This window comes from Moschus berezovskii, chromosome 3 (genome assembly GCF_049115385.1).
Source record: "Moschus berezovskii isolate FMDL1 chromosome 3, NW_MosBer_1.0, whole genome shotgun sequence".
In the NCBI taxonomy this organism is placed as follows: Eukaryota; Metazoa; Chordata; class Mammalia; order Artiodactyla; family Moschidae; genus Moschus; species Moschus berezovskii.
The window spans coordinates 52,394,888-52,411,739 of NC_142462.1; the positions used below are offsets into that span (position 1 = coordinate 52,394,888).

Below are 16,852 nucleotides of genomic sequence, written 5' to 3' on the forward strand. Positions count from 1 at the left end.
TCTAGAAATCTGGTTGATAGAAAACAGATTGAAAAAACAATCATAAAAGCCTAAATATTACACAGGAGATGACACAGCATTCTGTGGAAACTTTGATTTCTTAAAAGAGGTCCTCCTTTTGTTCAGTGAGGGCTCTGTGATTTTCCCATCCATCAATGAATTTATAAAAGTCAATCAAGTACTTATTGAATACTTTTCTTAAAAAATGAAAGCATTGGAGAAACAATGTATTCACTCACCAGAAAGAATAAAATGCATCTACATCTTCAAATGATGAATTCATATCACCAAGTTTAGGGACATTTTTTTTATTTGACCACCTGAAATATTGAAAAAAAGCTAAAAACATTTTGTACAAACGTTCAACAACTGATTTGTTAAAAAAGTTTTTATCAATCCCTTACAACCTCCCTGCCCTACGTCCTCCATGACTAAGAGATAGAGCAGGGGGATCAGGAATGCTGTGATGAGCAATACTGGTGCAGTAAAAGGGAGGGCAAGGGGACGATGGGGGTGCAGGAGAAAACAATGGAACAGTGTTCTAACTCTCAGCTTATCTTCAGTTCTGTAAATTACAAGGTTGTGGAAGATGCCAGGGTGGCCAGGAAAAAGACTCTAGCGCCGTTTCAAGCTCACTTAGTCCTGCAGTACAGGCAGTACAGAAGTGACCTGCAGGCTGAACCTTTTAAGAAACGTGAATCCTCAGAGGGAACAGATTTCCACCTCCTCATCTCTACCACCTCCCCCTTAAAAATCAGACTTGTAGGTTTAGCACTTCACCCACTATCTCTGAAAGGATCCTGAGACTGCTACTGACCTGTTTTTCCAACTTGATGCACTGTTCCACAACACAGAAGACAATACACTATTTTTTTTTTTTACAACCTTAATTTTTATTTTTTTAAACCACAAAACAAAGGTTAGGAGAAAGGGTGTAAGAAATAGTAGGCTGTATCAAACCACTAATAACAGTGCTTCTCAAACTTAGCTACTCATCAAAATCTCCTGAGAGCATTAAAAAACCTATAGGCATTCCAAACCACTTAAATTAAAATCACAGTTTCTCCAGGTGGAACCCAGGCATCAGGAACTGTTCAAGCCTCCCCAGCTGATTCCAATATGCAGCTAAGATATACTCTAAGGAAACCTTCCAATACAGACGGAAGCAAAAAAATGTAGATAACTGGTTCACACAATTTGAAACTGATTTTAATTAAATAAATTACATATGACTTAATCTTAAAAATAAATTCACCCTTTGTCAGAGAACCTTATGATAATCAGATGCTCAAAAATAGAATAAAAGTTTTTCCTAAATGAAAACTGACCAAATGTAGTAGTGTATCTGTTAACAAAGGGGAAGGAGAAAATGGGAAATCACTGTCACCTAAGTATCAGCATCACACTACATAAAGTCAACCATTATTCTTTCCCCCAAAGGAAATTTAAAAGAAAAATGTCTTGGGAGTTAATTAACTAAAGGAAGGAAGAACTGTTTAGAGAATAAAATAAACAATTATAGTAAGTTCACCAGAGGAGCTCAATATTGTAAAGGAGGAGGAAGAAGAGAACCAAACTATTACCAGAGGAAAAAAACAGAAACCTGGAACTATAAGAAGCCAGCCAGTAGAGCATTATGATCACAAGGGGATGCCATAACTCACCTGGAATTCCTTTCAAACACTGGGGAAAACACTTCGAAGAAATTGTCCTTTGCTTCACTTTTAGAAGGAACTGAGTTATCAAAAGTAGGATCTACACTGTTAAATGCTCGTCTTTTCACTGGATCAGATAACATTTCATAGGCTGAAGAAAAAATAAAATCAAAGGTCACATCACCATAATGCTATATTTTTTTCCTTAAAAAAATTATTTTTTGTACTTAAAAATTGTGTGTGCTTATGGGGAGGGGAGGACTTCAGTAATAGCTCGAGCTCTACTAGTTACAAACTGGACTTAAAAACTTCTGTAAGTATCTCTTCTGGAAAAGAAAGGACAAAACAATGAACACTCAATCTTGAAGAAAGCATGACTGAGGAAAAAGAAATGGCTAGAAAATTAACTGTTAGATCCCAAGGTTGTTAAAAAAAAAAATCAAAGGATCTTTGGCATCCTGAGCACTGAGTAAGAGTGAGCCAATAAAGAGTAAGTTTGAAAAGTGTGTATACAGTTTTAAAAAAATTAGCATCAAAATTAAAAATCACATTTAAGGAACATTTAGAAACGGTGGTTGTCTCTATTAATTTGCTTATGAGGATATGGCTATATAAATGGCCACTGACAGTTGTGGGTCCTTTACTAGGAAAGAATCAACTTCTTGATTTAAATAAGCAAAATATCTGAGGAACAATTTAATTCCATAAAGTGTCTGAAACTGAAAAAGATCTTAGTAGTCTCAACATTAAACACAGCACTTATATAAAGTAATTCCAGGATAAGCTTCTCATAAAAATCACTTGCAGATCTTGTTAAAAATGCAGATTCAGATTCAGTAGGTCTGGGGCAGGGCCAAAGCTTCTGCATTTCTGACAAGCTGCATTTCTGGTATTGCTGATGTCGTTGGTTGGGAGAACCTCACTTTATAAAGTGAGGCTCTGGGGGAGATGACCACAAATAACCAGATATTAACTAAAAATGTTTTTAAATGTTATGGTATAAGTGAACTACAGTATACATAGGAAACCCAATCCAAAGAATTATTAAATAATCTTCACTATTAAAAATTCCCAACTGTTAACACACTTTCTTACCTTTAGTTATGCAAGTGAAGTAGTCATTATCTCCTTCTTTTATTGGTTCACCAGCTGCTTTCCGTTTGTCTGGGTGATGTTTTAAAACCATTGCTTTATCTACAAAGTAAGATTTAGGTAACTTGTCCTTTTAGTCATCAAAATTAAAGAAAAAGATCAGTTAAGCAGAGCCATTTTTAAAAGCATAATATTAGTTTAAAAATATTTTCTCTCATAGTAAAACATGCTTATTAAAAAGAAATTACAGAGAAATAATTTTAGTGTGTGTGTGCTCAGTCATGTCCAACTCTGTGCAACCCCATGGACTGCACCCTGCCAGGCTCCTCTGTCCATGGGACTTTCCAGCAAGATTATTAGAGTGGGTTGCCATTTCCTCTTCCAGGGGATCTTCCTGATCCAGAAACCCAAGTCTCTTGTGTCTCCCACATTGGCAGACAGATTCTTTACCACTGGGCCACCTGAGAAACCCTGAAATAACTTCAAGAACTGGCCAAAGTGCCAGCACCCAAAAAGACAACTGCCATTAATATTTTGGTGTACTTCCACACAGACTTTTTCCCCCTTAAGCATATATACCTTTAAAAATGTAGGTATAATCATATTATATATACCAATTTAAGTTGTGATTTTTTTCAACTAAGCATTACAGCAGTTCCATTTTCCAGGCAGTTGCAAACGCTTCAGAAAATTTTAACAACTACTTAGTACAGTATTTCAAGTAGATTTATCATAATTTATTGAACTATTTCCCTACTGTTGGGTATTTACTATAGATTGTTTCCAATTCTTCACTACTATAAGCTATTTCAATATGAATCATTTTGTACAGAATTATTTTTTCATATTTATGACTCTTTCTTCTCAGTATATACTTAGAGAAGTATATCAGTGAGTGAAATGTATGAACAAGTCCCTTTCTAAAAGTTATACCACTGCAACCCCTATGTTAACATTCTTTTTACCACAACCTCAAGAGCACTGGATCCAATCGTTTAAAATATGATTATCACTGGTGCTCAAGGAGATCAAAAAAATTTTTGTGGTTGTTTCTATCTTTCATTCCTTACTTATGGAGTAATAGAGAGCTATCTTAGTTTTTCTTCTTAGTTTGTGAGTCATTTTACAATGAATAATGGCTAGCTGTTAATATCTATAGGTGCCAGCACTATTTATCAATTAATCTTTTCAGTAACTCTCTAAGAAAAGTACTATTAGTTTCTCCATTTTACAGATGAGGAAATAAGGTACAAGGAGGTTAAATAACCACTTACTTTACCTCTATGCAACCTGTCCAAAGTCCTGGCCAAATTGGGCTCCAATCCAGGCAGCCTGACTCCAGAGCCTGTGCTTGTATGCTGCCTCTCCTAGTCCATCATGTTTGATGCTAATGCTTTTCCCAGCTGCTGTGGCCATTCTTGTGTTTTTTTTTAAAACATTCAGTTCATTAATTCATATTTACTGATCATTTCCTTTATACTGTATTCTAGTACTTATAAAGGAGGTCCTTCTTTCTTCAGAAGTTTGATATGTTTCTATCTGTGTATCTTCTATGGTCAAAATTGAAAAGCTTATTTAATTTTCAAAGTCCTAACATTATCTAATAATCCTTCCCTTCTCTATTAATTTGTGAGGCTTCCTTTATCTCAGTAAATTTTACCAAGGTCTGTTTCTGGCTACCTATTCTTATCGCAGGATTATCTTTAAAATGACTCTATCTTTCTAATATATTTGATGATACCTTCCAGAAACTATTATTTTTGTTTATTTTTCCTGCACTTAGCTACTTAATTCACCTCTTTTAGTTTTTAGGTAGATCCTGTTACCTACAGCTTCCCTTTTGACTCAGCTGGTAAAGAATCCGCCTGCAATGCGGGAGACCTGGGTTCAATCCCTGGGTTGGGAAGCTCCCCTGGAGAAGGGAAAGGCTACCCACTCCGGTATTCTGGCCTAGAGAAGTCCATGGACTGTATAGTCAGTCCATGGGGTCGCAAAGAGTTGGACACGACTGAGCGACTTTCACTTTCACATATTACCTACAAATAATATATTTCTTTATTTCTAATAGTTCTCTCTCCTTTAATATCTTAATTCACTGAACCAAACTCCCAAATAGCATAAAAGTCATTGGCAGACTCCCTCATGGGTTTTTATGAGAATATTACTAAGTCACACAGTTAAGTTTGTTGGCAGTGAAATCTGAAATATGTGGGAATTAATTATATTTCTTTTCAAAGTTCTATTCATCAAAAAGGAGTAAATATTAAATTGTACTGTATGTACTTTATCTTCTTAGGACATCACATTGATATATTGATAATATTATGTAAAATGTAAGCAGATTTAGCTTTGTTAATGTATTTCTTAAGAGTAATATTCATTGGCAGTATTCTTTTAACATATTGTTGAATTCATTTTGCTATTAACTGTTTTTGTTTGTTTTTGGTATTATTCAATACATTCATGGATGATATTTGTAGTTTTTTTTTTTAAAGCTTTTCTGGCCACATTTTAAAAATTAGAGTAGCTTTAAGATTCACAACAAAATTAAGAGGATGATTAACAGATCTATAGACCCTCTGCCCTTCCTTATCAACTCCCCCCACCAGAGCAGTCCATTTGTTACTTTTTTCTCATCTAGCTTTTTTTTTTCTTCAAATTTGGCTGCACCATGTGGCTTGTGGGATCTCAGTTCCCTAACCAGAGATCAAACCCAGGTCCTGGCAATCAAAGTGCTGAGTCCTAACCACTGGACTAGCAGGGAATGCCCACTATTTGCTACAATTGATGACCCTACACTGACACATCATAATCACCTAACCACCATAGTTTTCACTTCTGGTAGTGGACATTCTGTGGGTTTGGATGAGTGCATGACAACACGTATCCACCATAATATACAGAGTATTTTCACTGCCCCAAATCCTCTGCGCTCTACCTATTCATCTCTCCTCAATCCCTCAACGCCGGGCAACCAAGAACTTTTCACTGACTTTTCCATAATCTTGCCTTTCAATGCCAGGTTTTCATACTAGGATTACATTAACGGTCATGAAATGAATTGTTCCTAAAACAGTTTATGTTCAGCATGAGAACTTTCAATTCCTTAAGCATTTAAAAAAAAATTCACTTAAGAAATCACCTAGGCCTAAAACATTTTCAGGAGATAATTCTGGGTAACTCTTTAAAAATTTCTTCAATTCCAAAAAAAGCCAATTTTATAAAAAATTTCAAATTCCCTGCATTTAACTGTGGCTTCAGTTAAAAATATCTTCTATAATTGTTTTTATTCCTTTTGTACTCTACTATGTTTTTTCCTTCTTATAAATCCATTTTAAGATATTGTTTTATCTTTTTTCCCTCCATATCTTCCTCCGTGATATTCTTTTAAATATCTGAATTGAATGTTTTATTTTTTCTCTCCTTTAGAAAAGGTAACAGAGGTATTCTCTGGTGGTCTAGTGGTTAAGATTCCACGCTTCCACTGCAAGGGACCTGGGTTCGAAGACTGATCAGAGGACTAAGATGCCACATGCCTTGCAGTGCAGCAAAAAAAAAAAAAAAAAAAAAATGGGGAATCGGGGGGTGGGGGGTGGGAGGAGGAGAAGGTAACATGATAGCTTTGCAGGCAATGAACTTACTGATGATAGGGCTCTAGCTGCCAACCGTCTGTTCTGATAGTCAGTGATCTTGCTCTCACATCTATTAATACAATTTTTATTTCTGTCCAGGTTCAAGTGTGTACATACAAATACTCAAGTGATTTTTTTTTTGGTTTGTTGAATCAGATCTACTTTATTACATAGAATAAAGTGTTCATATTTTAAGTACTCCATTCAAAAGGTTGTGACAATTGTATAAAGTTGTTTAACAACCACTCAAAGGAAAATACAGATTGTTTCGATCACTCAGAGTTCCCCTGTACCCCCTTTTCCAGTCAAGTCCCACCCCCCCACCACTTGGGCAACCTTTCTGATTTCTCTCATGAGAGATTATGTTTGTAGGCTCTTGAAGTTCATCTAAATGGAATCAAACAGTATGTCTTTGTATCTGACATAATGTTTTAAGATTCACCCCCTTTTGTGTATCAGCAATTTTTAAAAAACTGCTAAACACTACTCTATTTTATGAATACAAGCAGTTTGCTTATCCATCATCCTGTTGGTGAACATTTGGGTGGCTTCCGGTTTTTGGACACTCTGAATAAGGCTGTTATGAATATTTCTGTACAAATCTTTTTATGGCATATTTAGTGATTTTTGTATACACTGCAAGAGTTCAGAAACTTTGATAAATACACTTTTGTTTTTTTGAGCTACAGTCAGAAAACAAAACCTGTATTATCAGTTTTTCCACTAACACTCAAGAGGAGACATTTTCACCTTCTAGCTGGTTTAAGAAGAAAAGGAATTTACTGAAGGTTATTAGGCACCTCACAGGAACTAAGAGTCTAACTATTAGGCGTGGAAGCTTACTAGCCAGGAACAACAATCACATCATATAGGATAGTTCAGAGGTGTGATGGTCCCACTATTATCGGGCAGTGCAGGAAGGGAGCATTGGCTTTTCCCACGGCCAGTGCTTGGGGAAAACCATAGCTTCTCTAGTCACCACTCAGGGCTCTTCCACCCTGACTGGCAAAATGGATGCTGTGCAGCTTGGCATAACTCACACTGTTCTCCTTTGAAATCCAAGTGTGTGCTGAGGAGTACCCTAATGGCCACCCACTCCAGTATTCCTGCCTGGAAAATTCCATGGAGAGAGGAGGCTGGCAGGCTACAGTCCTAGGAGTCACAAAGAGTTGGACACAACTAACCACACGCATGCATGCACACATACCTACAAATATTCTCAATCTCAAGTCACAGCTCTTTATAAATCAGGTAAGTTTTCTTCTTTATTTGCAATTACTGTCTCTGTTACATTTATTCTGACCTGTTCTTTAGGGAAATCTGACATCTTTTTATTCTTTCCTTCTGCATCTTGGGAACATTCCTCTAGGCTGTCCTCTGCTTTCCTCTTTTCTAATTGTATGTCAGCCTTTGTAATTCTAAATCCTGCTCTCCTATTTTGAGCTTCCAGGCAATTCTATTTTTTTTTCTTTTGAGTCTCTTTCTGCAATGCATATGCCGCCCCCCCTTACCCCAATACAACATCTTCCTATAGCACTGACAAGGTGGAGTAAGGCTTCTTTTGAACCTTATGGTAAAGTCTGAGATAGGGATGCCTGTTTTTTGTTAATAGTCTCCTTTTATGCTACACTGTTTTTCCCTTCATTGACTTTTCCACCTAGTCACCTCTAGTCATTTATGTACAGTATACTCTGCCCAGAGGTGGGGCTGAAGGAGGCAAAAGATGTCCTCCAATATTAAAAATGAGACAACGGAAGGCAAAGAACATCTTTCAGTTTGAAAAAGAGACAAGGGTAATTTTTGAGGAGCTGTTGTGCATGTTTATTGTAATTTCAGACTTCTCTCTCCTCCTTTCCTCACCAAAGACAGTTTCTGGAGTTTTGAAGGTACATTACTAAATGGGCTTTTACTGTACATTCATATTGCTATTATCAGAAAAAGCATCTATGATTTTTTTATATAGAAGTACAGCTGATTTACAATATTGTATTAGTTGCAGTTTATAGCAAAGTGATTCAGATATATTTTTTTCCCAATTCTTTTCCATTATAGATTATTACAAAAAGTCTCTATTATTTCTAATTTTAAGAGGCATTCTATGAAACAGCTTTCAGCTTAAAATATGAGAATTACTTTTCAAATATTTATTTATTTATATTTATTTGGTTGCAATGGGCCTTAGTTGTGGCCTGTGGGATCTTCAGTTGCGCCTATCGGATCCAGCTCCCTGACCAGGGATTCAACCTGGGTCTCCTTCACTGGAGCACAGAGTTCTAGCCACTGGACCACCCAGGAAGTCCCCCATGAGAAGTATTTTAAGCTAAAATTATTAAATTTAGAAAATTCAAATCAAAGACTTTATTTCCAAGCAGAGACTATCAAACCCACATGCATCATTTGCCAGTGTGGCAGTTTTTCTTCAAGAAAAAAATGGAAATACTTTTAGTATGCAAGTACTTTCTCTTAATCCATCATTTAACTTTCCTAGCAATTTATTCTTTTCAGATAATGCAGAAAAGAATAAAAAAAGACCACTTACTTTATCCACTCATGAATGAATCTATAATTTTCATCATAGCCATTCAAAAAATTTTAAAAATTAAAACTTTCAACAAACTATTATGTACAAAATATGCTATAAGGATATATTATACAACACAGGGAATATAACCAATATTTTACAGTAACTATAAGTGGAGAATAACTTTTAAAAATTGTGATTTATATAATATTATACATTAATTATAATTTAAAAATTAAATAAAATGTAAAAAAAGCCTACAACCTCCTTTATGTGTTGGTAATAGGATTCAAGAACTAGAAGGGTCTCAAATGTAATCAGACTCGTATTAGGTTTGTCTATGCTAATAATTACAAACTTGGAAACAATTAACTTTGCATTTTTACTTTTGGACTAGATTCCAGGGAGCAGTAAGTAGCAGCCATCTATTTTACAGTGACAGAGGAAAGAGAATGTCAGTCTTCTGAATAAATACTGAGAATATACAATAAGGAGGCAGAGAGTTAATAGTAAATCCACACAATGTTAATAATCTGTACATTGGGGACACAAAACTTTTGGCAACAGAATATTCAAAAATTAATTTCTATTATCCCAATAAAATGAATGGACTTAACAAAAGTAAATAGATGTTTCTTTTATAATTATTACATATTTTTCTATCTTTAGAGAAACAATTCCCTCATCTTAAAACATAAAATTACTTTCACAGTTCTAAATCACTGCCAGTTCTTTCACAAATTTCTATGTGTCAGCACATTTACAGTATTTGTATGCTTTTCTTTCAGTTATGTATATTGCAATGACTATTCACAAGCATTAACATATGCTTATTCTAAAATCATGCCATCCTTTAAAATAGGTCTTAAATAATCTCATAAATTCCTTCAACTAACAAAATGAAGAAGATACTTCCTGTGACTTTCTTAAATACAAGCAATAATGGGAAAACTTTGAGTTTATTTATCATAGTTGTGTGTGCTTTGTGCTCAGTCATATTTGACTCTTTGTGAACCCCTTGGACTATAGTCCACAAGGTATCTCTGTCCATGGAATTTTCCAGGCAATAAAATGAGTGGGTTGCCATTTCCTGCTTCAGGGGATCTTCCCGACCCAGCGATTGAACCCATGTCTCCTGCATTCACAGGTGGATTCTTTACCACTGCATCACCTGGGAAGCCCCATTTACCGTACTTAGGCTCAACCAGTATTTTTCAACATGAGGTAGGTCTCATTCAGTCATCTTTCTCCAAGTACAATACCTTCTCTTCTTGACTGACCCTGATTCCCTGCTCCTTTTTCATATGGCCACAATTTTACCTCCTCTTATCTCAATATCCATTCTCTAGAGTAGAAGGTAGAATACTGTTCTAAGATAAAAGAGAAAACTGATCACCTTCACTTCTTTCATGAAGCTTTACTAATTAGGTGACCAAGTGGTGTGTAAGAAATTACATCCACAAGACGTCAGACGACAGAACAGTTTAGAGCACTAAATGGACAGTGACTCTTAAGCCGATGAAGACTGGTTTGCCAACGATTTCTGCCCCCGCACCTGTACCCCACCAATTTTTAACCTTGTCAATAAAAAGAACAATGAACTATCAGATACCTCTTTCTTGGACAGAAGAGATAAGATGATATCAACAGAGATGTGACCTAAGATCACAAATGAGCACCAACAAACTGAAGTTATCAAGGCAATTTCCACTAAGCACAACTGGCCAAACTTCCAAAGGGAGGTGAAATACTATTTTTAAAAAGCATGCCATTAGAAGAATGTTGTTTATTTTGTCACAAATACACCCAATACACAAATACACCGATTTCTTGACCCTAATGAGACTATCCATTCAGGAGACTTATTGCTTATTTTTGATTTAGAAGGTAAGGAGACTGTGGTTATACACTGGTATACTACAAGACTTACATTAAATCTAGAGTTATGCCTAGAAACTGTAATCATACAACACTTTTTCAAGAGGATAACATTGCCTATAGCAGATATTTGATGATTCCAAAATAACCAAGTACTTACGAGCTGCTTTAATCTGTCTCTGTGTAGCTTTGTATCTTACATGGCCAAGTCCAAGTACTGCATAATGATCTTGGTTCTGATAAAGACACAAAAGGGAGTCATATTTGAAATGAAGCCATATATCCTATCCCTTGTGTTGCTATCCTAATACAGTGTTTCCCAAAATGAGACTCTCGTAATAGAAGTCTAGCGAGATATTCCACATGAGTCCTGAGGTCACAGAAGTTTAGAAAACGTGGACCACTGTATATATAGTCTTCTTGATAATTTGTATACACAGAAAGCAAACAAAGGCTCTGAGAAGCCCTGCAGTTAAAAAAACAACAAACCAAAAAACCCAAAACAAAAACAAGCAGACAGAAACTTATAACGTCTAGTATTTTTTGAAATTACTTGACCAAATAACTCTTTTTCTATTAATACAAATTAATATCCTATGGCTATCCTTAAATCAAGGTATAGCCAGAAACATTTCAGAACTGAGGGGAGCATTACAGAAGCCCCAGTAGGTTGGGCCAGTGGCAATGACAGGATAGGAACCATGTGGAGCAAAGAAGGTTGGATGAACATTTTGAGAAACGGGGATTTCTTTGGATAGGAAGCACCTGCTTTCATTTTCCTTGCAAGTTTAGAGTTTGAGGCAGCACTTGAACGAAGGCTCCTGACAGAACTCAAAGGGTGTATCTAGTATCAGAGAGTGGGAAGAAAAGGGAGTTGAAGGTATAAAACATAAATTCAGGACTGCAAACTCCCAATGGATGGGTTCCTTTATTATGCCTGGCACTCACACTTCATTCCAATAGTTCTCTAGTCTTTCCTTAAGCTTCATAGACCCTGCTCCACCCTCTCATCAATGGCCTTGTTTCCTGCTTAAAGAAAACTATGTAAATTATCATACTCAAATTCCTGCATCTTTTTGCCATTGTCCTGCATCCATGTATCTTTTCCCTTTCCCTCAACACTGAGAATGCCTGTCCTACTAAGACAAATTACTCCATTCCTCTTCTTGGTTCTAAACACCACCTTCTCTGCGTCTCTCAAATGCTACCATCTTTCAGCCGTCTTCTAAATTTCAACTGAACTATTTTCATCAGTATTAGAAGATGCTCTGTTATCGCTCCTCATTCAGACCTTGCTTCCATTTCTTTGCTTCCCATCAAAATTACTTCTCGAAAAAGCTGTCCTCCTTTAGCTTTCCATTCTCTAGAATTTACTTTTCAAGTCGCTCCAGTCTAGTTCTACTCTGTCCATTCTCGGCCCTGGGGTTATGAAGCTGTTCTCTTCAGAATCAATTTCCAACTGCCAAATACAAGATCACCCAACTGCCTTTACTTGACTTCAGCTTTCACTGGCAGCACAGGTGACTCTTTTCTTGAAACATTATCTTGCTTTAGTTTCTCTGAATCCACTGTTTTTCTCCCATCTTTCAGTAGCTTTTCCAGTTACTCTGACTGCCTTCTCAATGCCCTACAAAGCTCAGTCCTGGGGTTTCTCTCTGTCTCTCTCTATACCTTGATCCAAGCTGATCTGATCTGATGCCAGCGTTGAAGATAGTAAGTGCCCTGTAAATGCTCATGACTCCCTAGTTCACTCCAGTACAGATGTCTGAGTTCCAGATGCAGAGCAACACAACACCATGCCCCCCACAAACTTCCTTTTCCTGCAATGCTGTGCTGGGGACCAACACCACAGGCTAACAGGTGACTCAAGCTGGGGTGATCTGGGGTCTTCCAAATACATCCCCTTCTCTTGGGCAGCACAACCAAGTTCTCCAAGACTCGTGAAGTCTGCTGCTGCTGCTGCTAAGTCACTTCAGTCGTGTCCGACTCTGTGTGACCCGATAGACGGAAGCCCACCAGGCTCCCCTGTCCTTGGGATTCTCCAGGCAAGAACACTGGGGTGGGCCGCCATTTCCTTCTCCAATGTGTGAAAGCGGAAAGTGAAAAGTGAAAGTGAAGTCGCTCAGTCATTTCCGACCCTTAGCGATCCCAGGGACTGCAGCCTACCAGGCTCCTCCATCCATGGATTTTCTAGGCAAGAGTACTGGAGTGGCTTGCCATTGCCTTCTCCGTCGTGAAGTCTATCTCCCCCAAAAGCAAATCTTTCTCCTTTGTCTCAAAACTTGGCTAAATTTAGTTCAAGCACCAAGCATTCACTTGTACACTAGCCCTCTAACAGCAAACTATTCCCTTCCCCTCTCATCCTACTCTCCCTTTTCAAGCAAATTTCTGTACTACCAGAAATTACTTTTCTGAAATTAGCTCAGAAACTTCTGATGATGTCTTACTGTCCTGAAAACAAAATATAAATTCCTTCCTTAGTATGGCATAAAAAGTACACTACAGAGTTCATTTAGATTCTGTCTTCAGTCTGATTTCTCACCACCACCCTTTCATGTGCTACTCTGCTGCCAAGTCACTTCAGTCGTGTCTGACTCTGTGCGACCCCATAGACGGCAGCCCACCAGGCTCCCCCGTCCCTGGGATTCTCCAGGCAAGAACACCGGAGTGGGTTGCCATTTCCTTCTCCAATGTGTGAAAGTGAAAAATGAAACTGAAGTCGCTCAGTCGTGTCCGACTCGTAGCGACCCCATGGACTGCAGCCTACCAGGCTCCTCCATCCATGGGATTTTCCAGGCAAGAGTACTGGAGTGGCTTGCCATTGCCTTCTCCGATGTGCTACTCTATCCTTCACCAAGTCCTGAAGAGGCAGCACATATTCTCTTACTCCTTTGTATTTTGCATATCTATTCCTTCTGCCCAGAACACCTTTTCTCCCTCTTGCTTCAAAGACTGTCTCTTAACCGTTTAAGTACACTCAGACATTACCTCTTCCGTGAAACCTTTCTGGATTTCTCCAGTAGAGACAGTATCCTGTGGCTAGTGCTGTCCCACTCAGGATTTGACCATAAACAGGTGCTAAATTATGATTATTTTGTTGAATCATTTTAAAACATGATTTAATAATGGAAAACTGCACCTGACTGAACAAGAGTCAGATATTAAATACCTTCCAGTCTTTGGGATCAAGTGTTTTCAGCATGGGAAACTCTTCTAACTGCAATTCTTCATCTTCCGATTCCTCTGATAACTCTTTCTTATCCTCCAGTTCCTGAAAAGAGGCAGAAGCATTTCTGTTTCTCCTCTTAACAAAAGCTTCAAACCATCTTCCCACAGGTTCAACTTGACAAAGTGTTGAGGCTGTGATTGAAAGTGTTGAGAGAGGCTTCAGTGTACTGCACAGAATAAATCTGTTCCAACGCAATAAATAATATCAAATCACTGACACCATAAATACATAATTTTAAAACCATCAACTGAGAAACTAACTGCAGTAATCCAGTTAACATGAGGATAGGCAATAAATAATCATTTCCTAGTATTTACAGAGTTAATCAACATCTTCCAATTATCCGATAAGACATTCAGCAATGTCAATAAATCGATACTTTTTTGAGGAAATGAGAGGAAGATGAGGGACAGGGAGAGATGTTTCTAACTGCCTTCTTTTTAGACTAATAATTGTAATAAAGCAACAAATAATTATAAACTCATAAAGAGCCTCATCAAAAAAATCTTTAAAAACAACTCAAAATATTTTAATTATTAAAACCTGAATTTAGATCTTTCAAACATTTTAAGAATTCACTAGCAATGATTTTTTCTCAAAGACAATTTTCAAGCAGCTAACAGGAATTTGCTAATGAAACTGTGCTTTAGTGGAACAGCTCTGAAATCAAAAGCTCTGAATTTCAGCGTGGGTCTAACTATTAGTAGCTATGTGAAATAAGTCAGAGATGCCTTCAACTGTAAAACAGGAATACTTATCTGCTTCCTTGTAAATATGGATGTCAAACTATGAAAGCACTTTGAAAATCAAAGAAAGAAAGAAAAGTGAAGTCATTCAGTCGTGTCTGACTCTTTGCCACCCCATGGACTGTGGCCTACCAGACTCCTCCATCCATGGAATTTTCCAAGCAAGAGTACTGGAGTGGGTTGCCATTTCCTTCTCCAGGGAATTTTTCCCACCCAGGGATCGAAACCAGGTTTCCCGCATTGCAGGCAGACGCTTTACCATCTGAGCCACGAGGGAAGACCCAAACTGTTAAATAAAAGTTAGTCTTTATCATTATTCCTGGGAAGTGCGGGTAAGTCACTATACCTTTGCACATTAACAATTCAAGAAAGGTTAATTTGGGTCAGGAAAAAAGTGAGCATCTTGATTTTAATTTTATATTTCAAATGAAAGCAAAAAGCTGTATAGTCTAATAATAACTCAGATTTAAGTCTTTCTTTGTACCGAATGGTCATACTTTTGTAAAACTAGTTCCGCTTTTCATGTTTTACTTGGGTAGGAAAATTGAGGTTTCTTCTACCATTCACAGGAGATTCCAAACCACTATGTTCAAGAAGTACGAGCTGTGTAGTGCAAGTGTGGCTTTCAAGCCTTTCTATTTGCGAGATTACAGAGAAATCTCTGTAAGCAGGAACACAACATATGCCGTGAAATATGTCTGAAATCACAAACAAGCGTATGTAAACGTGGTTCTGATAATCAATTAAATCATTGAAACTAGAGACTCTTTAAATTTACAATACCATGACTGTCCTAGGCTATAAATCTCAGCTGCTGCAGCAGCAGGGGAACTTTCTCTCCCTTAAAAAAAACCCCCAAAACTGAAGACAGTTGATTTACATAGGACGTTTCACTGAATGACTGCCTGTAAAAGTTTGTCTACACGGGTCTTACCTCCACCACACAGTGGTCTTTTCTTATCGAATATAAGGAGCACTGTTTGGGTTGGGTTATCTAAAAAACAAAGCCGGAGGAAATGTACAGAGGGAGAGAGGTGTTTAAGTGAGCGCCAGCAGCAAAGCTTTGAAGGGGCTCAGGCACGTGGGGAACTCGCTGCGGGCAGTTTCTTGCCTTAGGCAAGAAGATGCTTGTAAGAACCTTTCTAGGGTACTGAAGGGTTCGGTTCCGAACTGCTCCGACTGATCCATGAGTCAGCAGCAGCGACACGAGGAAGAAACTGTGGGGGCAGAAGGAAGACGCCCCCCTCCCTCCTTCGTTCCAATCTGGGGAAGGACTTCTGTGTACAAGGGAGCAAAAAGACACTCGTGACGTCGCAGCCCCGCACTCGATAAGCTAGTTGCCACGGGCAAGGATAGCTTACGGGGTCGCCAAGGTGGAGGACCGAGAGAGGGGCGGCTGAGGCTAGACGGAGCCAGAGCTGAGTGGCCACGTACCAGAGGTCAGAGCGTGGGTGATGGCGGTGCCCTGGCCGTCTGCAGCGCTTGGCAGGAGCAGCATGATGACGCCGGAGCCAGCCCCGCGGGCGCAGCAGCTCGCGTCCCAGGAGGAGGGCGCTTAGAGTCCCTCCAGTTCTACCTCCCTGTCCGAGCCTCGCGCCTTGGCTCTACGAGGTCCAGGAACCGGCGCATGGAGACGGCCAATAACTACTTCCGGGATGAATCCTTCGTGGTGCGTAGGCCAATCCCACCCCCACTCCCCTCAGCCAACGTGTGCGGCTGCCTAGGTCCTCTACTGACTAATATCCGGCTGGGGACCAAGATTCACGAATGAAAGGTTCCTAGAATTATCGGTTCCCGCTTTAAAAAAAAAAAAAAAGGATTAATTTCCACTTCCAGTGCAATACATAGAACATGATTTTCTAAAGCAGCTCTTAATATATTCTTTTCCTTTTTAACTTACTACTACTTTATTAGTCTGAATATAACCGTTCCTTTTTGTAGTAGCTCTACTTGTATAAAAAGTGAAAAGATGTGTACAAATTAGTATTGAGAATAACTGTTACAGCCTACACGTTTACAGAGAATTCTGTACATACAATTCTAATGCGATTATGTTTACCTAAATAATAATAGGAAGTGAAAGTTTCTCAGTCACGTCT

At 38.2% G+C, this 16,852-nt stretch overlaps 1 protein-coding gene across 3 annotated transcripts in view; it reads right to left on the reverse strand.

Moving 5' to 3' along the window:
* The window catches only part of DNAJC2 (DnaJ heat shock protein family (Hsp40) member C2), a 32,232-nt gene extending 15,782 nt beyond the window's left edge, over positions 1-16,450 (reverse strand). The window contains exons 1-6 of one of the 3 annotated variants that reach the window (XM_055420721.2): positions 16,188-16,450; positions 13,948-14,049; positions 10,939-11,014; positions 2,751-2,849; positions 1,665-1,806; positions 240-320 (exon numbers count right to left, since the gene is read on the reverse strand). In XM_055420721.2, the coding sequence (XP_055276696.1) occupies positions 240-320; positions 1,665-1,806; positions 2,751-2,849; positions 10,939-11,014; positions 13,948-13,980 (431 nt within the window). In that variant the 5' untranslated portion in view covers positions 13,981-14,049; positions 16,188-16,450. Of the gene's footprint in view, positions 1-239; positions 321-1,664; positions 1,807-2,750; positions 2,850-10,938; positions 11,015-13,947; positions 14,139-16,187 lie in introns of all 3 variants that reach the window. The other 2 variants (XM_055420719.2, XM_055420720.2) reach the window with 2 other exon arrangements.
* Between the last annotated feature and the right edge of the window lie 402 nt (positions 16,451-16,852).